Source organism: Pristiophorus japonicus, chromosome 3 (assembly GCF_044704955.1).
Source record: "Pristiophorus japonicus isolate sPriJap1 chromosome 3, sPriJap1.hap1, whole genome shotgun sequence".
Lineage (NCBI taxonomy): Eukaryota > Metazoa > Chordata > Chondrichthyes > Pristiophoridae > Pristiophorus > Pristiophorus japonicus.
Window position 1 is genome coordinate 293,371,900 of NC_091979.1, and position 24,405 is coordinate 293,396,304.

Consider the following 24,405-nt stretch of genomic DNA (forward strand, 5'->3'; position numbering starts at 1 on the left):
ACCTCACATTTTCCGACATTGTATTCCATCTGCCAAACCTTAGCCCATTCGCTTAACCTATCTAAATCTCTTTGCAGCCTCTCTGTGTCCTCTCCACAACCCGCTTTCCCACTAATCTTTGTGTCATCTGCAAATTTTGTTACACTACACTCTGTCCCCTCTTCCAGGTCATCTATGTATATTGTAAACAGTTGTGGTCCCAGCACCGATCCCTGTGGCACACCACTAACCACCGATTTCCAACCTGAAAAGGACCCATTTATCCCGACTCTCTGCTTTCTGTTAGCCAGCCAATTCTCTATCCATGCTAATACATTTCCTCTGACTCTGCGTACCTTTATCTTCTGCAGTAACCTTTTGTGTGGCACCTTATCGAATGCCTTTTGGAAATCGAAATACACCACATCCATCGGTACACCTCTATCCACCATGCTCGTTATATCCTCAAAGAATTCCAGTAAATTAGTTGAACATGATTTCCCCTTTATGAATCCATGTTGTGTCTGCTTGATTGCACTATTCCTATCTAGATGTCCCGCTATTTCTTCCTTAATGATAGCTTCAAGCATTTTCCCCACTACAGATGTTAAACTAACTGGCCTATAGTTACCTGCCTTTTGTCTGCCCCCTTTTTTAAATGGAGGCATTACATTAGCTGCTTTCCAATCCACTGGTACCTCCCCAGAGTCCAGAGAATTTTGGTAGATTATAATGAATGCATCTGCTATAACTTCCGCCATCTCTTTTAATACCCTGGGATGCATTTCACCAGGACCAGGGGACTTGTCCACCTTGAGTCCCATTAGCCTGTCCAGCATTACCCCCCTAGTGATAGTGATTATCTCAAGGTCCTCCCTTCCCACATTCCCGTGACCAGTAATTTTTGGCATGGTTTTTGTGTCTTCCACTGTGAAGACCGAAGCAAAATAATTGTTTACGGTCTCAGCCATTTCCACATTTCCCATTATTAAATCCCCCTTCTCATCTTCTAAGGGACCAACATTTACTTTAGTCACTCTTTTCCGTTTTATATATTGGTAAAAGCTTTTACTATCTGTTTTTATGCTTTGCGCAAGTTTACTTTCGTAATCTATCTTTCCTTTCTTTATTGCTTTCTTAGTCATTCTTTGCTGTCGTTTAAAATTTTCCCAATCTTCTAGTTTCCCAATAACCTTGGCCACCTTATACGCATTGGTTTTTAATTTGATATTCTCCTTTATTTCTTTGGTTATCCACGGCTGGTTATCCCTTCTCTTACCGCCCTTCTTTTTCACTGGAATATATTTTTGTTGAGCACTATGAAAGAGCTCCTTAAAAGTCCTCCACTGTTCCTCAATTGTGCCACTGTTTAGTCTGTGTTCCCAGTCTACTTTAGCCAACTCTGCCCTCATCCCACTGTCGTCCCCTTTGTTTAAGCATAGTACGCTCGTTTGAGACACTACTTCCTCACCCTCAATCTGTATTACAAATTCAACCATACTGTGATCACTCATTCCGAGAGGATCTTTTACTCGGAGATCGTTTATTATTCCTGTCTCATTACACAGGACCAGATCTAAGATAGTTTGTCCCTTGTAGGTTCTGTAACATACTAAGAAACAATCCCGTATGCATTCTATGAATTCCTCCTCAAGGCTACCCCATGCGATTTGATTTGACCAATCGATATGTCGGTTAAAATCCCCCATGATAACTGCCGTTCCTTTTTCACATGCCTCCATTATTCCCTTGATTATTGCCCGCCCCACCGTGAAGTTATTATTTCGGGGCCTATGAACTCCGCCCACCAGTGACTTTTTCCCCTTACTATCTCTAATCTCCACCCACAATGATTCAACATTTTGTTCATTCGAGCCAATATCATCTCTCACAACTGCCCTGATATCATCCTTTATTAACAGAGCTACCCCACCTCCTTTCCCTTCTTGTCTCTCTTTCCAATTGTCAGCCACAATTGCACCAGCCTTCCCGGGACGCATCGACATCTGGCCACGGTGGTGATGATAAGGCAGCGGAGACAACCAACATAACTGAACCACAGAGCCAACCAGTTGCCGCATCTCCACATTCATCATCTGGCGGCAGTGAGATCTTTGAGGGATTTGTGCCTTCAGAGGCTCCTGGCCCCAATCACCTACTGCAATGCACTGCGAGAGGGCAATCTCGCAGACCAGCTCTCCGGAGGGTGAGTTGGCAAAGTCGGCCTGCTCAACAACAGGCAGACATGGAACTGGACTTGGTGGAAATGTCCAGGGATAACACGGAAATGCACTGTGAGCTTATGGATGCATTGGGACGGATCCCAGAGAGCATCGATAAGCTTATTGTTACTGTTGTGGAGGCAGCATCACAGATTGTCAATGCAACTCAGGACTCTAGCGAAGTCATCATTGCCCACACAGAGAGGCTGGTGGCCTCGAGCAGCGACAGTGGCATTCCAGAGTGTGTGGTGTGTGACCTTGAGCCCAATGCAGCATCACTCGAATCACAGGCACAAGCTACACTTCAGCTTGGTGATGTGATGCGGTCGATGATTGCTGTCATCCTCTCTGCATTCCCCACTGTCCAACGGGGAATATCAGTGCCGAAACAGACCAGCAAGTTGTGGAGACACGTCGTGCTCCAGATGCTGAGGCCCAGCCCCGTCGGAGAGTCACTGACTCCCAGGAAATGTAAGGTGCTGTCATTCCTCAAGATGACAGCATTCTGGCTCCCACCACTGACTTGCCAACCATGCACCCTACACGGTTGACACCCCAGCCACCAGTGACTGCTTTCATCGAACATGAGGTGCAGTAGTCCATAGCCGGGCCTTCTAGGCCAAGATCTGGTCTGGCGTCCTCAGACGCCATCTGCATTGTCTGCCCCCACCCCCAGCACAACAGCCCTCCAGCAGCCTTGCTGTAGGCACTGAGGCCTCATTGAGGAGGAACAGCAGGCATGGGGAGGGGGCTAATGGGAAGGGGGTGGAAAGTGTGCTCAGAGCCATTAAGGCCAGGTACAAGTTTGTGCTCATATGGAATTGTTCACATTGTAAATCGTTGTATCTTAAGAAATGGGTTAGTTTGCATTGACTTGCTGCAGGAAGTAATTTTGTATTTATTTAGTTTTGGTCTTATGATTGTATCATTTTAGGTTGTTGGTGGGGGGGCCATTATTCATTATTGATGTTCATTAAAATGTTTCTTGCACCTTTGACACTGGTGTCTTGTGTCTCATTGCAGAATTTAGTGTAGATGAGACGTCATGGTGGCATAGAGTCCCGAATCAAAGCTGCAATCCCACCTTCCCCATTCAAGTAAACCGGTCAATGATGAGCTGACGGCGTAAGGCTCTTGCTGCAGCCACATCTCCACGCTGCCTCCCCTGTGGTTGTGGTGGATCCACAATGGGTTCCTCGCCAGGCCCGTCTTCCTCATCCTCCTCCTCATGAAGTGGTCCTGCAATCCCCACTGGCAATGCCTGGCCCCTCATGATGGCTAGGTTGTGTAGCGAGGCCATCATTGCCCACACAGAGAGGCTGGTGGCCTTGAGCAGTGACAGTGGCATTCCAGAGTGTGTGGCACGTGCCCTTGAGCCCATTGCAGCATCACTCGAATCGTAGGCACAAGCTACGCTTCAGCTTGGTGATTGATGCGGTCGATGATTGCTGTCATCCTCTCTGCGTTCCCCCCTATCCAACGGGGAATGTCGGTGCCGGGGAGTATTGATGTTGCAGGTGGCTGCATAGCTGTCATTGTAGCGCTGCTCAGCTTCTATGGTGGAGTTCCAGTGGGGGAGGTCATGAGCCAGGTGGGCAAGCCATAATCTTTGTCCCCGATGAGCCAGCCCTGCCCTTGTCTTTGTCGTTGAGACATTTGTGACACGCTGCTCTCACGTAAGATGAAAGCATCATGTGCGCTCCCTGGATAGCGGGCATTCACTGTGAGGATGTGCTGCGCGTGGTCGCAGACCAGCTGTACGTTTAAGGAGTGGTATCCCTTTCAGTTTCTGAAGACCTCTGCATTGTGTAATGGCGCTTGCAAGGTTCAGTCACTGGTTCCTTGAACCTTGGGGAAGCCTACAATTTTTACAAAGCCTAAAGCCCTCGCATTTTGGCTGTCCTTGCTCATTGGGAACTTTATGAAGCCCATTCTGCGTACGTACAGTGCCCTTGTAACCTGGCGAATGCAGCAATGTGCAGCGTGCTGAGAGATGCTGCATATGTCCCCTGCTGCTGCTCGGATAGAAGGCCATCGCCACAATCACCTTCACCTCGATGCGCAGCGCAGTTCTGGTGTTACTGGTAGGCTGTAGGTTTGCCTCTATGAGTGGGCATATCTCTGTCAGCATTTCTTTTCAGAAGCGCGGCCTTCTAACGCGCTGTGCCTCAGCATGTGGAGGTATGAGCAATGTTCCCTGTAAACCCGTAAAGGTTTCCTCTCCATCTGTAACCTCTTCGAATCCTTGGCCCAACATGGCCAAGACCCTTCTTCCAGCTTGAAGCCGCCTGCCAATAGCAACCACCATGATACGCTGGCGAACTAGTATTGCCCCCATTGAAATCTCTCACTGACCTTGTAAGCAAAGTGTCATGGCACATAAATGTGACGTTTGGAATTTGGAGCCTCACGCACCTTTCTGCGTGCAGCCGTAACTGTCGCTGACAACTGGGATATAAGATCCTCCTTTAAATATGCCGCTATTAGTGTTACGCTCATAATAAAGTGATACAATTGAGTACTGTATGCAATGAGTAAGTGTGACCTTAGCTCCTTTAATTAAGCTTCAGAGTGTTGATACAGCATGGGAAGCCTGCTTATATACAGTGCTCCCAAGGGATGCTGGGATCCCTTGGGACTCCAACAGTTAGGTCCTCTGGTGGTGGTATGATACAGGTTGCCAAGGGTTACATACATAACATCACTCCTTCCCAAAGTCAATAATACACTTATTTACAGGGTGACACGATCTGGGACTTTTTGCTCCCTTTTCGATTGTCTCAGTACAAATGCAGGTGTGGGTGAGTTGGTCGGTTCTTCACTGGGCTGCTGAGCAGCTGGCCTTGTCGGGCTGCTGGGGATGGTGAGTTCAGCTTCGTGGTCAACCATGATGTCGGTTGCCACTTGTGTGTGTTGGAGGGTCGAAGTTGGTGGTGTCCTCTTCGGGTTGCTCGTGGCTGTTTGTGAATCGCAATTTGGTTTGGTCCAAATGCTTTCTGCATGTTAGCCCATTGGCCAGTTTGACCTGAAACACCCTACTTCCTTCTTTCGCTATGACAGTGCCAGCAAGCCATTTGGGACCACGTCCATAGTTGAGTACAAATACAGGGTCATTGACTTCAATATCGCATGACAAGTTTGCGCAATCATGGTACTTGCTTTGTTGATGCCGCCTGCCCTCGATGTGATCATGAAGATCAGAGTGGACAAGAGAAAGCCTTGTTTTGAACGTCCTTTTCATGAGCAGCTCAGCTGGGGGAACTCTGGTGAGCGAGTGGGGTCTGGTGTGTTAGCTGAGCAGGACTCTGGACAGGCGGATCTGCAAGGAGCCTTCCGACACATGTTTCAAACTTTGCTTGATGGTTTGGACAGCCCGATCTGCTTGGCCATTGGATGCGGGCTTGAACGGGGCAGATGTGATGTGCTGATGCCATTGCGGGTCATGAATTCCTTGAATTCAGCACTGGTGAAGCACGGCCCATTGTCGCTGACAAGGACATCAGGCAGGCCGTGTGTGGCAAACATGGCTCGTAGGCTTTCGATGGTGGCAGTGGACATGCTTACAGACATTATTACACATTCAATCCATTTTGAATAAGCATCCACAAAAACCAAGAACATTTTGCCTAGGAATGGGCCCGCAAAGTCAGACTATGGTTTGGAGTGCCATGACCACAAACTTAGCGGTGCCTCTCTGGGTGCATTGCTCAGTTGAGAACAAGTGTTGCATTGGCGCATGCTTGACTCTAAGTCTGAGTTGATGCCGGGCCACCACACATGGGATCTGGCTATAGCTTTCATCATTACTATGCCTGGGTGGGTACTGTGTAGGTCGTTTCCCTGCCTTTCTTAGGCAAAACCACACAATTACCCCACAAAAGACAGTCCGCCTGTATGGACATTTTGTCTTTGCACCGCTGGAACGGCTTGATCTCTTCCTGCATCTCCGCTGGGACACTGGACCAGCTCCCATGGAGGACATAGTTTTTTTATCAGGGACAGTAAAGGATCTTGGCTGGTCCAGGTCCTGATCTGGTCTGACGGGCTGTAACGGGTGAATTTTCATTTTCGAAAGAATCCATCACCAAGAGCAAGTCTGCAGGCTGTGCCATTTCCACCCCGGTGGTGGGCAACGGTAGCCGACTGAGAGCATCAGCGCAGTTCTCTGTGCCTGGTCTGTGGCGGATTACATAGTTGTATGCAGACAGCGTGAGCACCCATTTTGGATGCGGGCAGGGGCATTGGTGTTAATCCCTTTGCTCTCTGAGAATAGCGATATGAGCAGCTTATGGTCAGTTTCTAGCTCAAACTTGAGACCAAACAGATACTGGTGCATTTTTTTTACCCCGTAAACGCACGCCAGAACTTCTTTTTCAATCATGCTGTAGGCTCTTTCGGCCTTTGACAAACTCCTGGACGCATAGGCGACCGGTTGTAATGTTCCCGATTCGTTAGCCTGTTGTAACACACACCCGGCCCCGTATGACGAAGCATCACAAGCTAGCACTAATCATTTACATGGGTATACAGAACAAGCAGTTTGTTGGAACATAACAAATTTCTAGCTTTCTCAAAAGCAGCCTCTTGTGATTTCCCCCATACCCAGTCGCCTCCCTTGCGCAGTAGCACATATAGGGGTTCTAGCAAGGTGCTCAACCCAGGTAGAAAATTACCGAAATAGTTGAGGAGTCCCAGGAACGACCGCAGCTTTGTCATGTTCTGTGGTCTCGGCGTGTTCTTGATGGCCTCCGTCTTGGCGTCGGTGGGTCTGATGCCGTTTGCCGCGATTCTTCTTCCTAACAACTCAACCTTTGGCGCCAGGAAAACATACTTCGAGTATTTCTACCTGAGTCCAACGCAATCTAGCCGACTTAGAACCTCTTCCAGGTTCTGCAAGTGTTCGATGGTGTCCCGACCTGTGACCAGTATGGCGTCCTGGAAGACCACAGTGCGCGGAACCGACTTTAGCAGGCTCTCCATGTTCCATTGGAAAATGACCGTGGCCGAACGAATCCCAAACGGGCATCTGTTGTCGATGAACAGACCTTTGTGTGTGTTAATGCAGGTGAGGCCTTTCAAAAACTCCTCCAGCTCCTGCGTCATGTAGGCCGAGGCCAGGTCCAGCTTGGTGAATGTCTTCCCTCCAGCCAGGGTCGCAAATAGATTGTCTGCCGTGGGTAGCGGGTAATGGTCCTGTAGTGAAAAATGGTTAATCGTTACTTTATAGTCCCCACAAATTCTGACTGTGCCATCACCTTTGAGAACCGAAACAATCGGACTGGCCCACTCTTTGAATTCCACCGGCGCGATGATGCCTTGTCGTTGCAGCATGTCCAGCTCAATTTCCACTTTCTCTCACATCATATATGGCACCGCCCATGCCTTGTGGTGGATGGGCCGTGTACCGAGAACCAAGTGGATCTGCACTTTCACCCCTGAGAAACTTCCAATGCCTGGCTCAAACAACGACGGGAACGTGCTCAGAACCTGAGCACATGAGGCGTCGTCAATGGACAAGAGCGCTCGGATGTCGCCCCAGTTCTGGCGGATTTTTCCTAGCCAGCTTCTGACGAGAAGTGTGGGGCCATCTCCTGGCACAATCCATAGTGAGAGTTCGTGCACTGCTCCATCATAGGACACTTTTACTTCTGCGCTGCTAATAACAAGGATCAGCTCTTTGGTGTAAGTTCTTAGCTTGGTGTGAATGGGGCTAAGCTTGGGCCTGTGTGCTTTGTTGCACCACAGCCTGTCGAAGGCCTTTTTACTCATGATAGACTGACTCGCACCCATGTCCAGTTCCATGGATACTGGAATTCCGTTCAATTCAACTTTTAACATGATTGGTGGACATTTCGTGGTGAAGGTGTGTGTACCCCGAACACTTCTGCCTCCTCAGTTCAAGTCTGATCCACCATGGATCGATCTTCCTCTGCAACGTGGTGGTTTGCAGAGTTTGCAGCTCGTCTGCACATTCACTGGAGGTGTTCCATTGTTCCACAGCCTTTGCACGCGTAATGTTTGAAGTGGCATTGATGGGCTCAATGATCACCTTCACAGTGCCAACAAGGTGTTAACTGCCTCGTGTTAATGATTGATGGTGGACTCTGGGTCATCTGAGGTCATGCAGCTGCCGGCATGTACGTTCTGCCATATGCATTCCTGCCTGAAAGTGACGTTACTTTGTGTACAGTACTAGCCGAAACCTCTTTATGCTGCGAAATTTGTTTGGTGTTATCGCTGGTGGACATAAATGCCTGGGCTATCATTATGGCTTTGCTCATATTCGGTGTTTTAAGTCAGTAGTTTGCGAAGGATAACCTCGTGGCCAATGCCAAGCAGAAAAAAGTCTCTTAGCATTTGCTCAAGGAATCCATCAAATTCGCAATGTCCTGCAAGGTGCCTTAGTTCGGCGACATAGCTCGCCACTGCCTGGCCTTCAGACCGTTGACATGTGTAAAATCGATACCTTGCCATCAAAACGCTTTCATTCGGATTTAGGTGCTCTCAGACCAGCGACACAGTTCTTCATAGGATTTGGTTGTTGGTTTCACCGGAGCAAGAAGATTCTTCATGAGGCCATAGGTGTTTTCCCACAGACGGTAAGGAGGATCGCCCTTCGTTTGGCAGCGTTCTCGTCCCCTTCCAGCTCGTTGGCCACGAAGTATTGGTCAAGTCACTCCAAAAAGGCCTCCCAATTGTCCCCTTCTGAGAATTTCTCCAGGATACCAACAGTTCTTTGCATTTTCGTGTGGTTGTTCGTTATCTCGTCTCCAATTGTTGCACTCATAATAAAGTGATACAACTGAGTACTGTATGCAATGAGTAAGTGTGACCTTAGCTCCTTTAATTAAACTCCAGAATGTTGGTACAGCATGGGAGGCCTGCTTATATACAATGCCCCCAAGGTATGCTGGGATCCCTTGGGACTCCAACAGGTAGCCCCTCTGGTGGTGGTATGATACAGGTTGCCAAGGGTTACATACATAACAATTAGTGCCTGCTGCACCCTGGGACCGCCTGATTCTTTCAGGCATTTCCTGGGGCGGGTGTTAAATGAGGCGTGAAGGCTGAAAGTTCCACCCGGGACACTAGCGCAGCCTTGCATGACGACTGACATCATAATCACGCTGAAAACGGAGGGCGGGGGCAGTAAGTTTTTGCGCTAATGCAAACCAAAAGCTGAATCTTATGGCCGGGCGCTAAATCCTGGACACCTAGCATCACGCCCAGAAACAACATTTAACACCCCACTGGGGCACTCACCAAGGTGCAAATTAGCCAAAAATCCAGGCCAAGGAGTCTGGAAAATGTCCTTAGCAGCGGTTTACCAGTGATTTTGACAGCTGGGAAACACTTAAGATGCATCTTTTTGCCATAGTGTCTACAAAAATCTGGATTTGCTTCACAATGCTTATAACAGGGTCATTATTATAATGCAGGAGAGGAAGGAGCAGCACACGATGGAGCAAAGTGGAATTGGGAAGCATTTATGGAGGATCCCCCATCAGATATTATCTTCCCCTAGAATATAAAGGCAGCACAGGTCATATGAGGACCTTACTGAGGAGGTATGTATAAGAAAATGGTGCTTTGCCAAAGAAGCAATAGGACAGCTCTGTCACCTACTGCATGATGACCTGTAGCCATGCTCATCTGCCCTTAGTGCTCTCTCTGTGGCTATCAAGGTGACCAATGCACTCTATTCTCATGGCACAGGCTCATTTCAGACAGCCATGTGTCCTCTAATATCAGCCAGGCTGAAGTACAAACATTCATTTTATGGGAGAGCTGGGGAATTCATCATCCCAGCAAGGCATCAGCAAGATAAGACTTTCCAGTTTTACAGGATTTCTGGCTTTCTTAATGTTCAGGGGGTTATCAATGGCACCCACATTGTTTGGTGAGCACCCACAGTATATACCCTCAACTACCTCATCAGAAAGTGCTTCGATTCCCTCAGTGTACAGATTGTGCATGACAGCATGCAGCAGGTCCTACATGTCAACAACAGATATGCTGAACAAAAGCAAAATATTGTGGATGCTGGAAATCTGAAATAAAAACAGAAAAAACTGGAAATACTCAGCATCTGTGTAGAGAGAAACAAAGTTAATGTTTCAGGTTGATGACCTTTCATCAGAACTTGAAAAAAATAGAAATGTAACAGGTTGTAAGCAAATACAGAGGTGGGAAAAGAAGGGAGGGGAGGAAAGAACAAAAGGGAAGATCTGTGAATGGGCAGAAGGCAGGAGAGAATAATTGACAAAAGAGATGATGCAATGCAAAAGGGAATGGTAATGGGACAAGTAAAGAAACAAAAGATGGGTCTAGAAGAGGTGTAAATGGCAGCAGCAGGTTGGGGCTATAAATAGAGCTGGAGCGCCGGGCCCTGGAACATCATGGGCCGCCCCGACCTGTGTGAGAACACCACCCAAGGTCGGGGCTTTAAATAGAGCTGGAGCGCCGGGCCCTGGAACATCGTGGGTGAAAGTGGGGCAAATGAGGGTATGGGACCCAGAAGAGCCAAGGGCCCAGAGGCAGCACGGGCCAGCCCACACCGCGATATGTGTGCGCACTAGGTCCGTGCAGCAGGGTAGGTCTCCAGTTGTCCTGGTTAACCCTCACCACTGGATAAAGGCCTAGCTCTGTCGAGCCCATGTGGTGGCTGATGTGCAACAGTCACCACACATTAAAAAAGATGCATAGGCATCTTCAACCCCCTCAATTGGAGTTCAGGACTGGAACATCGGGTCCTTCATTGAAACATCTGTGAACTCTTGTGGAAGCAAGTCATCCTCGTTCGAGGGATCGCCTATGATGATGAATCATTATAAACAGTTGCTGTCCGAAAAGAAAGGGAGTGGTGATCTGAACGTGTTGAACTCAATGTTGAGTCCAGAAGGCTGTAAAGTGCCTAATCAAAAGATGAGGTGCTGTTCCTCAAGTTTCCATTGAGCCTCATTAGAACAGTGTATGAGGCCGAGGACAGAGAATCAAAATGGGAGTGGGGTGGAGAATTAAAATGACAGGCAACCAGAAGCTCAAGCTCACACTTGCGGAGTTAATGGAGGTGTTATGCAAAGCAATTACCCAATCTGCATTTGGTCTCCCCAATGTAGAGAAGATCGCATCAGGAGCAGAAAATACAGTATACTAAATTGAAAGAAGTACAAGTAAATCTGTATGCTGGAAGTTATCACAAAGCATTTATTCCTTTGAAATTCAGCCATCCCTGACCTCTTCAGGGAACAAAATCACATCAACAGATGGCTTCTGGGTGACAAAACCTACCCCTGCTCCCATAGATAATGACAGCCTACTATTGATGCTTCTATCTTATCTCCATCTCCTCCACTTCCATATAAAAGGACTCAATCCACTACCAATCCTTCAATATCACAACACATCAACACTCCTTGCTCCTACAATTTTTTTTATTCATTCATGGGATGTGGGCATCGCTGGCAAGGCCAGCATTTACTGCCCATCCCTTGAGAAGTTAGTGGTGAGCCATCTTCTTGAACCACTGCAGTTCATGTAGTGAAGGTACTCCCACACTGTTAAGAAGGGAGTTACAAGATTTTGACCCAATAATGATGAAGGACCGGTGATATATTTCCAAGTCAGGTGTGTGTGACTTGGAAGGGAACTTGGAGGTGGTGATGTTACCATGAACCTGCTGCCCTTGTCCTTCTGGGTGGTAGAGGTCGCAGGTTTGGGAGGTGCTGTCGAAGAGGCCTTGATGAGTTGCTACAGTGCATCTTGTAGATGGCACACACTGCAGCCACGGTGCGCGATGGTGGAGGGAATGAATGTCTAAGGTGTTGGATGGGGTGCCAATCAAGCGGACTGCTTTATTCTGGAATGTGTCGAGCTTGAGTATTGTTGGAGCTGCACTCATCCAGGCAAGTGGAGAATATTCCATCACACTCCTGATTTGTGCCTTGTAAATAGTAAAAAAACTTTAGGGAGTCAGGAGTTGAGTCACTCGCTGCAGAATACCCAGCCCCTGACCTGCTCTTTAGCCACAGTATTTATGTGGCTGGTCCAGTTAAGTTTCTGGTCAATGGTGACCCCCAGGATGTTGCTGATGGGGGATTTGATGATGGTAATGCCTTTGAATGTCAATGTGGGGTGGTTAGGCTCTCTCTTGTGCAAGGGGTGGTCCCGGGGATCAGGTTCACCTCTGACCTACTTGAGCGGTTCAAATCGCTCCCACTCCCTTGGGTTCTAGACTCTAGATTTATTTGGGGGATGCGATAAAGTACAAAAGACCACTGGCTTGGTGCAAAAGAACTTTGATTTTATTAAGGATAAGAAAATACAATGTCATACTTATAATTACACTAATAAAGAACAGTACATCACACATTCAAAGGGGTTGCAGTGAAAATTACACCTCCCACCTCCCAAATTACTAATACTGGCTAGGTTAGACTCCAGGGCAGACAGGGACTATGCTTACCAATACTTTCTGGTCAGTTAGCGGTAGTTCGCGGTTTCGGGGTTCATTGGATTCTGTAGGTTCTGCTTGCCGCACCCCGAACGTCGGAGAAGACTTTTTACTGCGCAATCTTCAGTTGGGTTGAGTCTGCTGATGCGGTAGGGCGCGTTTTGGATTTGTGGGGTAGAAATAGGTTTCAAAGTCCTTTTAGGTAACTTTTTCACCTGTTGGTAGTCAGGCCTAGATTGTAGAGTGGAAACTTTCGATTCTTCAGTTTCTTCCTTGTGAAGTTTTCTTTCGAGGTTGGTCGATCGCGGCAGTTTTAGTGGTACCACATTGGCTGTGGTCAGTTGCTGCCGCGATGGTGCTGTTCTTTCTTTCTTTTCGATTTCAGGGCGTCGAGGTTGGAGAAGTTAGTTTACAACTGTCGCGTTGGTTTCTCTCCCTTCTTGCTGGCATAGGCGTAGTATGGCACTAGCACTAGCACAAGCAGTGTCTCGTGAGGCAGCAGCATATGCAGCAGCATACTCTTTGCTAAAACAGGGGGCAGTTATACTGTAGGAGCTGTCCTAATCTTCATGCCAAATCAGACCAAAATTATTTGTTTAATTTTGGCAGGCTCGAGATTTCTTTGTAATATTTTTCCGGCTCGTTAAAAGTTAATATGTCTCAGGTGGGTTGATTTTCTAAATCTGTTTCTTGATGGAAATATTAGCTTGGTAATCATAATGTTCTTTGTGCTTGGTTTTTGCATGCAGGCTGGAGTGGGCCTTTTGTTTTTATGCATAGGCTGAAAATGGCTTTCCAGGTTCAGGTGGATGGCTGGCCATCTCTGAGTTAATTGTTGCAATGTTAATGTCTCTTGTGGAGAAGGGTTTTCGAGTATCCATTTTCCAGACAATTTATTTTAGTCTCATGCCCCTGGCAGTTTCAATAATTAAACTGGCTCCTTTGAGGGATAGTTCCTTAACCCTGCCCACACAGGTTCAATCTGCTTTGTAAAATCCCAAATTCGATTAAAGTTCATAGTTTCTTCCATGAGCATTTTAGGACTTCAAACTTTCTGGTAGATAGTTCCAAATTAAATTTCCTTTCCAATGAGTCCAAACACTGGGGGGGGGGGGGGGGGTTCCCACAAATTTTTCCCTTCTCTTACACTTGTTGGAGATGGTCACTCCCAGGCACTTGTGTGGTGCAAATGTTACTTGCATGACCATGGCAATAATTATCGCCTAAATGAATAAGTTTGCACCAAATAAGTGCACCCTTTCCTTTATGCCTCTAGCCTCCATGAATAATGAAGTGTGATGGACATTCTATTTTATTGCAATAGAGTCCAAAGTAAACAAGAGCCAACCTACTCTTTCCTAGCACTGTTCTTTCACTGGGAGGCTAAATGTGGCTTCCTTTCACCTATTCTAGTGCTTCGCCTACATGCAACCTGAGGGCCAGAGTCGAAAGAGATGGTCGGCTCGTCTAAAACAGCATCATGGGAATAAGGTGGCCTTGCTCTCATGGCAGCTTACACCTGGGAGGGATATGCTTCTGGCCTCATCTCTGGAGCGTGCTCCTGGGCACCTAATGTCTTCTCCCACATTCCAGCGGTGTGGTGCTATGAGGGAGGAGGCCAGAGCTCTGGCATGTGCTGCTACCTTGAAAAATAGCAGTATTAGGCAGGTGGACTCCAGTCCATACTTCCACTGGGCCCTGTATCTGTGTCCCTATTGATTAGTGGGATGACTAGTTGAATGGCAGTTATCAGATTCTGATAGCCCGCTAAGCAGGGTGCTGTCTATATTCTCACCTATTGCCATCAGAGCTGCTGTCTGTGCTTCAGTGAAAGTAGAAGTACTGCTTCTTAAGTAAGGGTTTGCTGCAGATTCCAATGAAGCTTTAACACATATTTGCAATGACCCTGCAATGAAGAAAAGTCTTCCTTGATATTGCCACAAAGGACAGCTGAAGACTCAAGAGATCCCAAAACTGCAAACAGCCTTGCTTTATGCAGGTGCACTTTACCTTCAATGTAATTTGCGTGGAAATTATGGGAATTCTGATGTATTGGAAAATGGGTAGATGCAGTAAGTGTACATTCTTCAATTCCAGCAGAAATCTTTTTCAAATCCAAACCACAGCAAAATGTTATGTACTGCCAGGCTTGTCCCAAAATCTGCTTTTACATGCTGCTATCTGGACCAATTATTCCTCCAGTGTGCAGAAAAGCTTAAGGAAATTCAGGATTATACTGATCTAGAAAGCAATCTTGGATGCATTCTAAATAGTATTCTGAAGTTTGACCACTTACATTACCTTTATTGCAGAACCTCTTCGGATATTAAAAGTCACCCATTATTATTCTCCTGTTGTTCATATATATTTCTACGAGCTATCTACAAATCTCCCTCGATCCCATTTCCAATATTTGAGCATCCTCCTGGGCACAAAGCTGAAATGAGAGCCATCCCAAAACACACATTACAAACATAATTTAGAAATTTATCAAATTCAAATGAAAAGAACAAAGTCAACTAATCATCCTTGTGCATTCCCTTAGGATTTTATGAACCTCGGTGGGTCCATGGTGGGTGACGTCGATGGTGGGACCCGACCCCACTGCTGGCTCCATCCCACTCTGTGAAATGAATTTCCCTTGATAAGGCTTGTTAAGCCCACACAGCTCATTTCCCAGCCAATTAGAGGGAGCGAGTCTGGTGACGTATATTTGGATTTCCAGAAGGCATTCGATAAGATGCCACGATAAGCTGCCACCCAGATTGGAGGCGTAAGTTGTTCATTTGCCACCCGCCGACCTTCGAGGGACCTCTCCGATGAAAACCCCGCTCAAAGTACCGATAGGTACCTCGGCGGCCATTGGCGGTCCTTTGGGCAGCACTTGGGCAGGCGGAGGCCTTCATCAAATTCGGGTCCTAAGAGTAAGAGGATAACTAGAGATAAAGTGGAGCCTATTAGAGACCACAAAGGAAATCTGTGTGTGAAAGCAGAAGATGTGAGTATGATTCTTAATGAATACTTTGCATCTGTTTTCACAAAAGAGAAGGGCGATGCAGACTTTGCAATGAGGGAGGAGGAGTGTGAAATAATAGATGAGATAAACATAGTGAGAGAGGAAGTATTAAGGGGCTTAGCAGCTTTGAAAGTGAATAAATCCCCAGGCCTGGATGAAATGTATCCCAGGCTGTTAAGAGAAGCAAGAGAGGAAATAGCAGAGGCTCTGAACATAATTTTCTAGTCCTCTCTGGCTACAGGTGTGGTGCCAGAGGACTGGAGGACTGCTAATGTAGTACCCTTGTTTAAAAAGGGAGAAAGGAATAGACCGAGTAATTACAGGCCAGCTGGCCTAACCTCAGTGGTGGGAAAATTATTGGAAAAAATCCTGAGGGACAGGATAAATCTTCATTTGGAAAGACATGGATTAATCAAAGACTGTCAGCATGGATTTGTTAAGGGAAGGTCGTGTCTGACTAGCTTAATTGAATTTTTCGAGGAGGTAACCAGGAGGGTCGATGATGGAAGTGCATATGGATTTTAGCAAAGCTTTTGATAAGGTCCCACATGGCAGACTGGTCACGAAAGTAAAAGCCCATGGAATCAAGAGCAAAGTTGCAAGTTGGATCCAAAATTGGCTCAGAGGCAGGAAACAAAGGGTAATGGTTGATGGGTGTTTTTGTGACTGGAAGGCGGTCCAGTGGGGTTCCACAGGGCTCAGTGCTGGGTCCCTTGCTTTTTGTGGTATATATCAATGACCTGGACTTGAATGTTGCAGGTATGATTAAGAAGTTTGCAGATGACACTAAAATAGGCTGTGTGGTTGATAATGAAGAAGAAAGCTGTGGACTACAGGAAGATATCAATGTACTGGTCAGGTCAGCAGAACAGTGGCAAATGGAACGCAATCCGCATAATTGTGAGGTAATGCATTTGGGGAGGTCTAACAAGGCAAGGGAATACACATTAAATGGTATGACACTGAAAAGTATAGAGGAACAAAGGTAGCAGGCCAGGTGGATAAGGTGGTTAAGAAGGCATATGGAATACTTGCTTTTATTAGTCAAGGCATGGAATACAAGAGCAAAGTGGTTCTATGTATAGAACATTGGTTAGGCCGCAGCTGGAGTACTGTGTGCAGTTCTGGTCACCACATTACAGGAAAGATGTGATTGCACTGGAAAAGGTGCAGAGGAGATTTACAAGAATGTTGCCTGGACTGGAGAATTTTGGCTATGAGGAAAGGTTGGAGATGCTGGGTCTGTTTTCTTTGGAACAGAGGAGGCTGAGGGGAAACCTGATTGAGGTGTATAAAATTATGAAGGGCCTGGATAGAGTGGATAGGAAGGACCTGTTTCCCTTGGCAGAGGGGTTAACAAGCAGGAGGCATAGATTTAAAGTAATTGGGGGGAGGTTAGAGGGGATATGAGGGGAAATTTCTTCAACCAGAGGGTGGTGGGAGTCTGGAACTCACTGCCTGAAAGGGTGCTAGAGGCAGAAAACCTCACCATATTTAAAAAATACTTGGATGTGCATTTAAAGTGCCGTAACCTACAGAGCTACGGACCAAGAGTTGGAAAGTGGGATTAGGCTGGATATTCTTGGTCGGTCGGCGCGGACATGATAGGCCGAAATAGCTTCCTTCCGTGCTGTAAATTTCTATGATTCTATGACATGGGTGCAATGCTGAAGGAAGTTCAATGCCCTCACCAGAGTTGTCAAGGTAAGAATTTACACACTGCATACCAACTATTCTATCTTGACAGGCACATTCTCCAAACACTTCACGAGACTACAACTAACTTACTGCCTTCTTTCTTGCAGGAGAAGGTCGCGCACAACTTGAAACAGGAGGCTGCAACACCTCCCGCCCCTCCTCTACTCTCGAAGAAAGAATGCTGACCACCACAGGCAGGTTTCTTCACACCTTATTTTCTATTTTCCTTCTGACCCTACACACTTAACATGACAAATTTCAGCTGCTTTCACCAGCCACTTCTTCCTCTGTTTAAACTCCCAGTGACGTTATGGCAGTGGAGCAGGACCAGCTCCTACGAAATTGTCAGTCACAGTCATTTAATTATTTAACCCCTTAAACATAGTTTCAGCCAACTGCATCTCATGATTGAACTACTGCTGAGACTAAACTCCATACTCTTCGGAATTTTTACACTCCATTAGTCTTTCACTGCTCAAGTTAATCTCTCGCTACTAAACTGAAATTTATACGAGCTTAATTTATACAACTGTCCAACTGTCAGAGGAAAAAAAGGGAATCAGAGAATGGTTCCTGATACCACTTATACAAACAATTAATATATTGCTGGTTCAAATTAGCCCACAGATATGGCCCCGAATAAATAGGTATTAAACAGCTCAAATGAAGTAAATTTAAATTTAACTACAATAAATAAGTAAAAATGTCAATAATTTTGTCCCAATGATTTGCACTGATGTTAAATGTCACCCTCTGGCCCTTCACATCCAATGGTCTCTTGCTGCTCAAGATGATTTTAAATGAAATTGGAGAATATCAGCAGTTAGAATCAATAATAGTTACCTCCAATCTAATGTTTTCAGGTTTGTGAATTATCTGAATGTTGAATATTTGTCTAAATTGTACACTGAAATCTGATTGTAGTTGCGAGGTAACAGTGGATGAAACAAGTTTGTCATTGTAGAAAATACTAATGAAGAATTTATGACCATGCACTTCTGCCCTTCTGTACAATTCACCCCTAAAATTAGACACAAGAACAATAGAAGTTAGTAGAATAATACTTATTTGCACAGTAATTGAAGGAAAGTTTCTGTTTCTGGTAAATATTTATCTTAAAATTAGCTACACAGTATGTTCAACACCAAATTTAATGTCACATATATGAGGAAAGTTTTTCAATTCTGCATTAAATTGAATATTAGCATTTAGCATGTTACTATCAACAAAAGAGTATCTAAATATCTGCTATTAATAATAATTAAACCTGATTGAATCTTTGGACCTGAAATCCCAATGGAGAGAGGAAGTGATTGAGGGTGTAAGATAGAAACAGTAGAATTACACTACCAAATGAAAGTCAGGAAAGTGTGGTTATGAATAGTACATTGATAGCTTTCTCTTGGAGAAATTTGTGTCCCTGCCTATAATTAACTTTTTAAGAAAACTGAATTTGATAGTCTGGCCACTACCCAAGACATCGAGACCATGAAGTGAGCAAAGATCTCCAGACATTCCTCTGATAAGATCACCTGAAAGCCTGAGAATGGCTAGTATCGGATGCCATGTGTGGCATGATACTGAGATACCGAGATGAATTTGCACTGAATAACGGGTTTCAGACATTCTCAGTTACTTGACAACAGCAAGACATGAAATGGTTAATGTGGCCCAGAAGAGTGAGACAACTTTTAAAGCATTGAGACATACTCTATCGAGAAACTATCTAATTAATGAAACAATCAGGACGGAGTTAAACACACTGGTACCTGTTAGAGGGATTGAAATTGAAGTTGAAATGGAGAGTTACATGGAATTTGGATTTGGACAATTGAAGGCTAGAGAGAAATACATTTAGCAAGAATTATCACAAGATGGATACTAGTAAGAGAGTGGTCTGGAGAACCTTTTAAGTCCATGACTTGTTGATTAGATGTTAAACTTGAAATGATTGTAAGACTGAATTTAACTATGATTGTAATCATTCTGTTTTGTAGGTAACAGAGCATGGGAAAAGCCAGTACAAATCCAGTATGAGATGGTTTTGGGGGTGCCTCCTGTGGTCACTACTACCACAACACCATTCTTTACAGGTCTAACAGGACCTATCCCATTAATAGCCCCAGTTTCTGCTTCACACCACATAATAGATATTAAAATTGACAGCATAGGGGACAACTCACATTGATGGGATATTGGGCTTAATGTATCAGCACACCCTTAGGTTCGTATTATTTCACACGCTCTGGTAGTTCTCCAACTTGTAATGATAGTATTTTTGATATATGTACCCCGTGTAGTAATTCATAAGCCAATTGTATACTCATGCCTATGACTAACCAGCACTAACAAATTTATAGAGCACACCAAAAGAGAAGATCAAAAGAAATGTAGAGGAGACCCGGGTAAGATCAGAAAAGATAGAAGAAACAGAGGATACCCCAGGTGGGGCCGAATTGAAACACTGGAACAGTAAATTGAATTTGAGTAAGAGGTCGGCGGTTGCTCCTCCCCTTCATAGGAATGGACTATAAGAAAGGGGGAAGTCTTTATTTCTGAGTCTCCCTACTAACTAATGCCTAAGTTGAGAAAGCAATAAGTAAATTAGGGAGCCATGAGTGATGGGAAATAGTTTATAATGCCAGCCAGCATCCCTGGGCATGAATGATAGCTATTCAAGTTTGGCCGCCACATCACCCAAACACATTGCACCACTCTCACACACACACGTTCCTTTCTCTTGCAGGCCAAGGTGGCTCACAACGGGAGGGAGCAGGAGTGCACAGGCGGGGTACAAGCAAACATCCAACCACTTTGTGCACTAGATAATTGAGTGCTTTAAATCATTGGGCGCTAGGTCATGGGTGCTGTGTCCACCAGCAACGTTGAACAACGGTATGTTCATCCTTACTCCTCCTTATCACATCCCACTTTTCCTCACCACACAAGCGTTTCACACTTTCCAGCTAATCATGCTGTCTGCATGCATTTCTCTCTTCCGGCCCCCCTCCCCGCATCTTAACCCAACTCTTGTGCCATTATACTTCCAGATAATCAGCAAGCACCTGAGAAGCCTTTCCCTGAAGGTACTGTAAAGAGCGAGGCAGGAGAAGAGGAGGAAGAATAACACACCATGTCACTGCATGCATCTCTCACCCGCAAACACCAGCTCAGATACTGGTACTAAGCATTATTTAGAGGCTAGTATAGTAGCAGGATCTGCACAGGGTGAGGCACTGGGAACGAGCGGGCTGCAGCAAAGCTGGGGGGAAAGGGTAGCTCGGGGGCCTGCTCCCCAGAGGGTGAATTCGCAAACAAGTTCTGCTGCACAGGACTCAGATGAGGACCTCGATAGGGAGGCCTTTAGAAGAAAGGTGATGGACATGCACACGGAGATGATAGGCGCAATGGCAAGGGAGCCTAAGAGCTTCTCTGCAATGGTAAGGAGCATGGAGGAGTCTGTCTCCAGCATTGCACAAGGCTCTGCGCACACCATGGAGCCCATCATTTCCAGTCTGCAAAGGATGGTAGACTCCCAGAAAGACCGTGATGACCCAGACCTGATGCCATGTTTTATGGGCAATCTGGCAGCTTCCATTGCAGCACAGGCGGAAGCGACACAACGTCTTAGTGCTGTAATGCAGTCTATGCTTGTTGGAATCCAATCTCAGACTACACTCATGCAGTCTCAGTTTGATGCCATGCAAGCTCTGACTGCTGCCATCATGAATGGGTCTACCACCGTCGACCAGGGCTTTCACGGCGTTGCAGCAGGCCAGCAATCTGTGCACCAACAAATTGCTAGGGAATCTGAGGTGCTGCATTGGGGTAGTGGCAGTGGAGCAAGAACCTGCTGTCCTCTCTCAGGATGACAGCATTCCTGCTCCCACCACTGCCACTCTGCCATTGCCCTTGTCGCTGTCTGTCATCCAGCCAGCCCAGATTACTGCCAGCCATGCTAAGGTGGTGCAATCTACAGCCAAGCCTTGCAGGCCCAGAACTGGCCATGGGCATCCTGTAAGGTCATCTGAAGTCTCTCACATGGATACTCAGCAGCCTTCCATCAGTCCTGCTGCAGCCACTGGGCCAACACTTCATAGGAGCACTAGAGTAGGCAAGGGCACAGTAACAACAGGCACTAAGTGATTGCACGAGGGTGAATAGTTAATATTTTTGGTATAAATATGTGTTCAGTCATTTTTGATAAAATTTATTAATTTAGCTTGGATTCTTTTGTGGTGTGTCTCCTTTCAGCTTTGTGCTGTGATATGGCCTGCGAAAGAGATGGAATGATAGGGATATGGTGAGCAATGGGGATCTGGGTTTAATTCATTTGAACCACAGTATGATGAGGCAGTCACGGAGGGCCCTTCCAGAAGGCAAATTGAGTGGCTGCTTCCTCCCTCGCTCCTGTTCCTCCTCCTCGTCCTTGTTCTCCTCATCCTCCTTGTCCTTCTCCTCCTCTCCCTCTTACTCCTCCTGAGGTGGCCCTGCAATCCCTGATGCCAAGGGCTGGGCCCTCATGATGGCCAAGTTGTGCAGTATGTAGCAGACCACCATGAAAGGGATCACCCACTCAGTCAAGTACTCAGGGTGCTCCTCCTGAGCGGTCAAGGCAGCTCGATGATGCTCCTGGTGGGAACATGGCTCTCATCATATGAGTGCTGGGCAGGAGTGATGGGGTTGTGGAGAGGAGTCATGAGCCAGCTGGAGAGGAGTCATGAGCCAGCTGGAGAGCGGATAGCCATTGGGCTGGATTTTTGGCTTTTAGCATGTTGAGGCGCAAATCGCGGTCGTACGCAAAAGTTTGTACCCGGAAATAGTTTGCACTCTCGTCATGTATTTTCAGCTAAAAAGTCATCTGGAGGAACGTTGGCGTTAAGTCAGGTGCTGCACAACTGACTTTGTGCACCGAAGCCAAAACTTTAGGCGCCGAAGGAGGTGGCCATTTTGCGCATGCGCAAATGTTTTTTCCTCTCTTGCTTTCTTTTCCGGTCGCAAACGCAAATGCAGGGCACACCAACTTCCTGCGCACATGCGCATTTAAATCGGCCCACTTCAGCCACTTCTGCTGAGATGGAGGAGCAGGATGGAAGGCAACGTTCCGGGTGCTTCAGCCAGGAGGCTAGTGAGGCCTTAGTGAGCGCAGAGGAGAGGATGTGGGCCTCACTCCATCTTACAGGTGGTGCCAGACCATTCCCTCCTGTGTCCAAGAGAATATGGCGAGGCATCGCACAGGAGGCATCTGCTGCAGACACTGTGTCCAGGACTGACACACAGTGCTGAAAAAAGTTCAACGAGCTCACGATTGTTGTCAGGATGAGTACCATTTGCATCTATGCATGCCTCCAATACTTCTAACATTAATCACACATAGTATGTGACGTGCTTCATGTATCTGGTCCCTCTCAAAACTCAGTAGGGTGCCTTTCACAATGCATAACAAAGATGAAGGCTTACATCAGCAACCGTTGGCTTTTAATGATCCATGCATCATTTGTATCATTAACATCATCCCTCGCCATGTACTCCAACTACTCCTATTGCTTTCTGAAAGATCACTTACATCCCCCATGATAGATGCCTCTAACTAGCGAATACGTACTAATGAAGCAAATGCAAGATCGAAACAGATTGAACGAAGAACTCTACAACGTTCACACAGAATCACCTATGTGGTAGGCATGTGTGGCACAACAGCAGAGAGACCCTTTTTGAACCCTTCATATTTTCCTCTTTGCAGTCAAAATACTCCCACAACAGGAGGAAGCAGCTGCGGACAGGCAGGGGTCAGCCTCAAATAATCCCTCTGACCGATGTTGAGGAGAGGGTCTCTGCCCTCATCAGAGTCCCAGGTCGGACAGTTGCCGCGGACAATGCTGAGCCCCCTTCGGGTAGTGAGGGTATGTAACTGGATCGCGCGACTGAATACATTGCATTGCGAGATATTATGGAGTTGCTTCGGCACTCAAATTAACCTGTGCTATGCCACCTTCCTAAAGTCACCCTGCCCCCTCCACTGTTGCTGACTACTTGTCTGCTGTTTTCTGCTTCCAGATAACCAACCAGAGGAGCAGCATTCCTCGAGGGAGGCTTCTACTTCAGGCTATGCGGCCAACGACAAGGCACTGGAGGACACTGCTCCGGCGGAGCATCTGAGTCCACCAGTTGCACCCTCAGGATTAAGTACTTCAGGGGGCGACACTGACTTCCCGGGCTTTAAGGATTCTGAGGCTGCTGGCCCTAGCGGCGTACAGCAACACAATGCCAGGATGGAATCCCGCAGGCCATCTCTCTGGAGGGTGAGTCGGCAAAGTCGGTCTGCTCACAGACAGGCACCCATTGAAGTGGACCTGGTGGAAATGTCCAGGGAAAGTGCAGTGATGAACTGTGACCTTATTGATGCATTGGGATGGATCCCAGTGAGCATTGACAAGCTCACTGAGACTGTTGCAGAGGCAGCTTCGCAGATTGTCGTTGCGAGTCATGACTCCAGCGAGGCCATCATTGCCCTCACACAGAGGCTGGTGGCCTTGAGCAGCGACAGTAGAGTTCTAGAATGTGTGGCATGTGCCATTGATCACGCCACAGAAACTGCCGCATCACAGGCACAAGCTTTGCTTGAGCTGGGGAAGGTGATTTAGTCCATGTCTGCTTCCATACTCTCTGCATTCCCCACTGTCCCACGGGGAAGTGACGGTGCCAAAGCAGGCCAACAAGTTGTTCCTCGGCATTGTGTTGTGGTTGCTAAGGCCCAGCCCGTCGGAGAATGAGTGGATCCAGGGAAATGGGAGGTGGTGTCATTCCTTGGGATGACAGCATTCTGGATCCCACCACTCATTCGCCAACCATGCACCATAGACAGTTGACACCCCATCCACCTATGACTGGTAATGCCGAGGAAGAGGCGCCCATGTCGAAAGCCTGGCCTTCCAGGCCAGGAGCTGGTCCAGTGCGTTTTCAGACTCTGTCTCCATTGTCTGGCCCCCCAACACAGCAACCCTCTAGCAGCCTTGCTGTATGCCCTGAGGCCTCAT

General features: G+C 46.8%; 1 protein-coding gene across 1 annotated transcript in view; it reads right to left on the reverse strand.

Annotated features, from left to right (window-relative positions):
• Positions 1–24,405, reverse strand: part of LOC139255875 (protein CC2D2B-like) — a 558,271-nt gene that overhangs the window by 240,937 nt on the left and 292,929 nt on the right. The window contains exon 20 of the mRNA XM_070874046.1: positions 18,212–18,389. Within this exon, the coding sequence (XP_070730147.1) occupies positions 18,212–18,389 (178 nt within the window). The remainder of the gene's footprint in view (positions 1–18,211; positions 18,390–24,405) is intronic.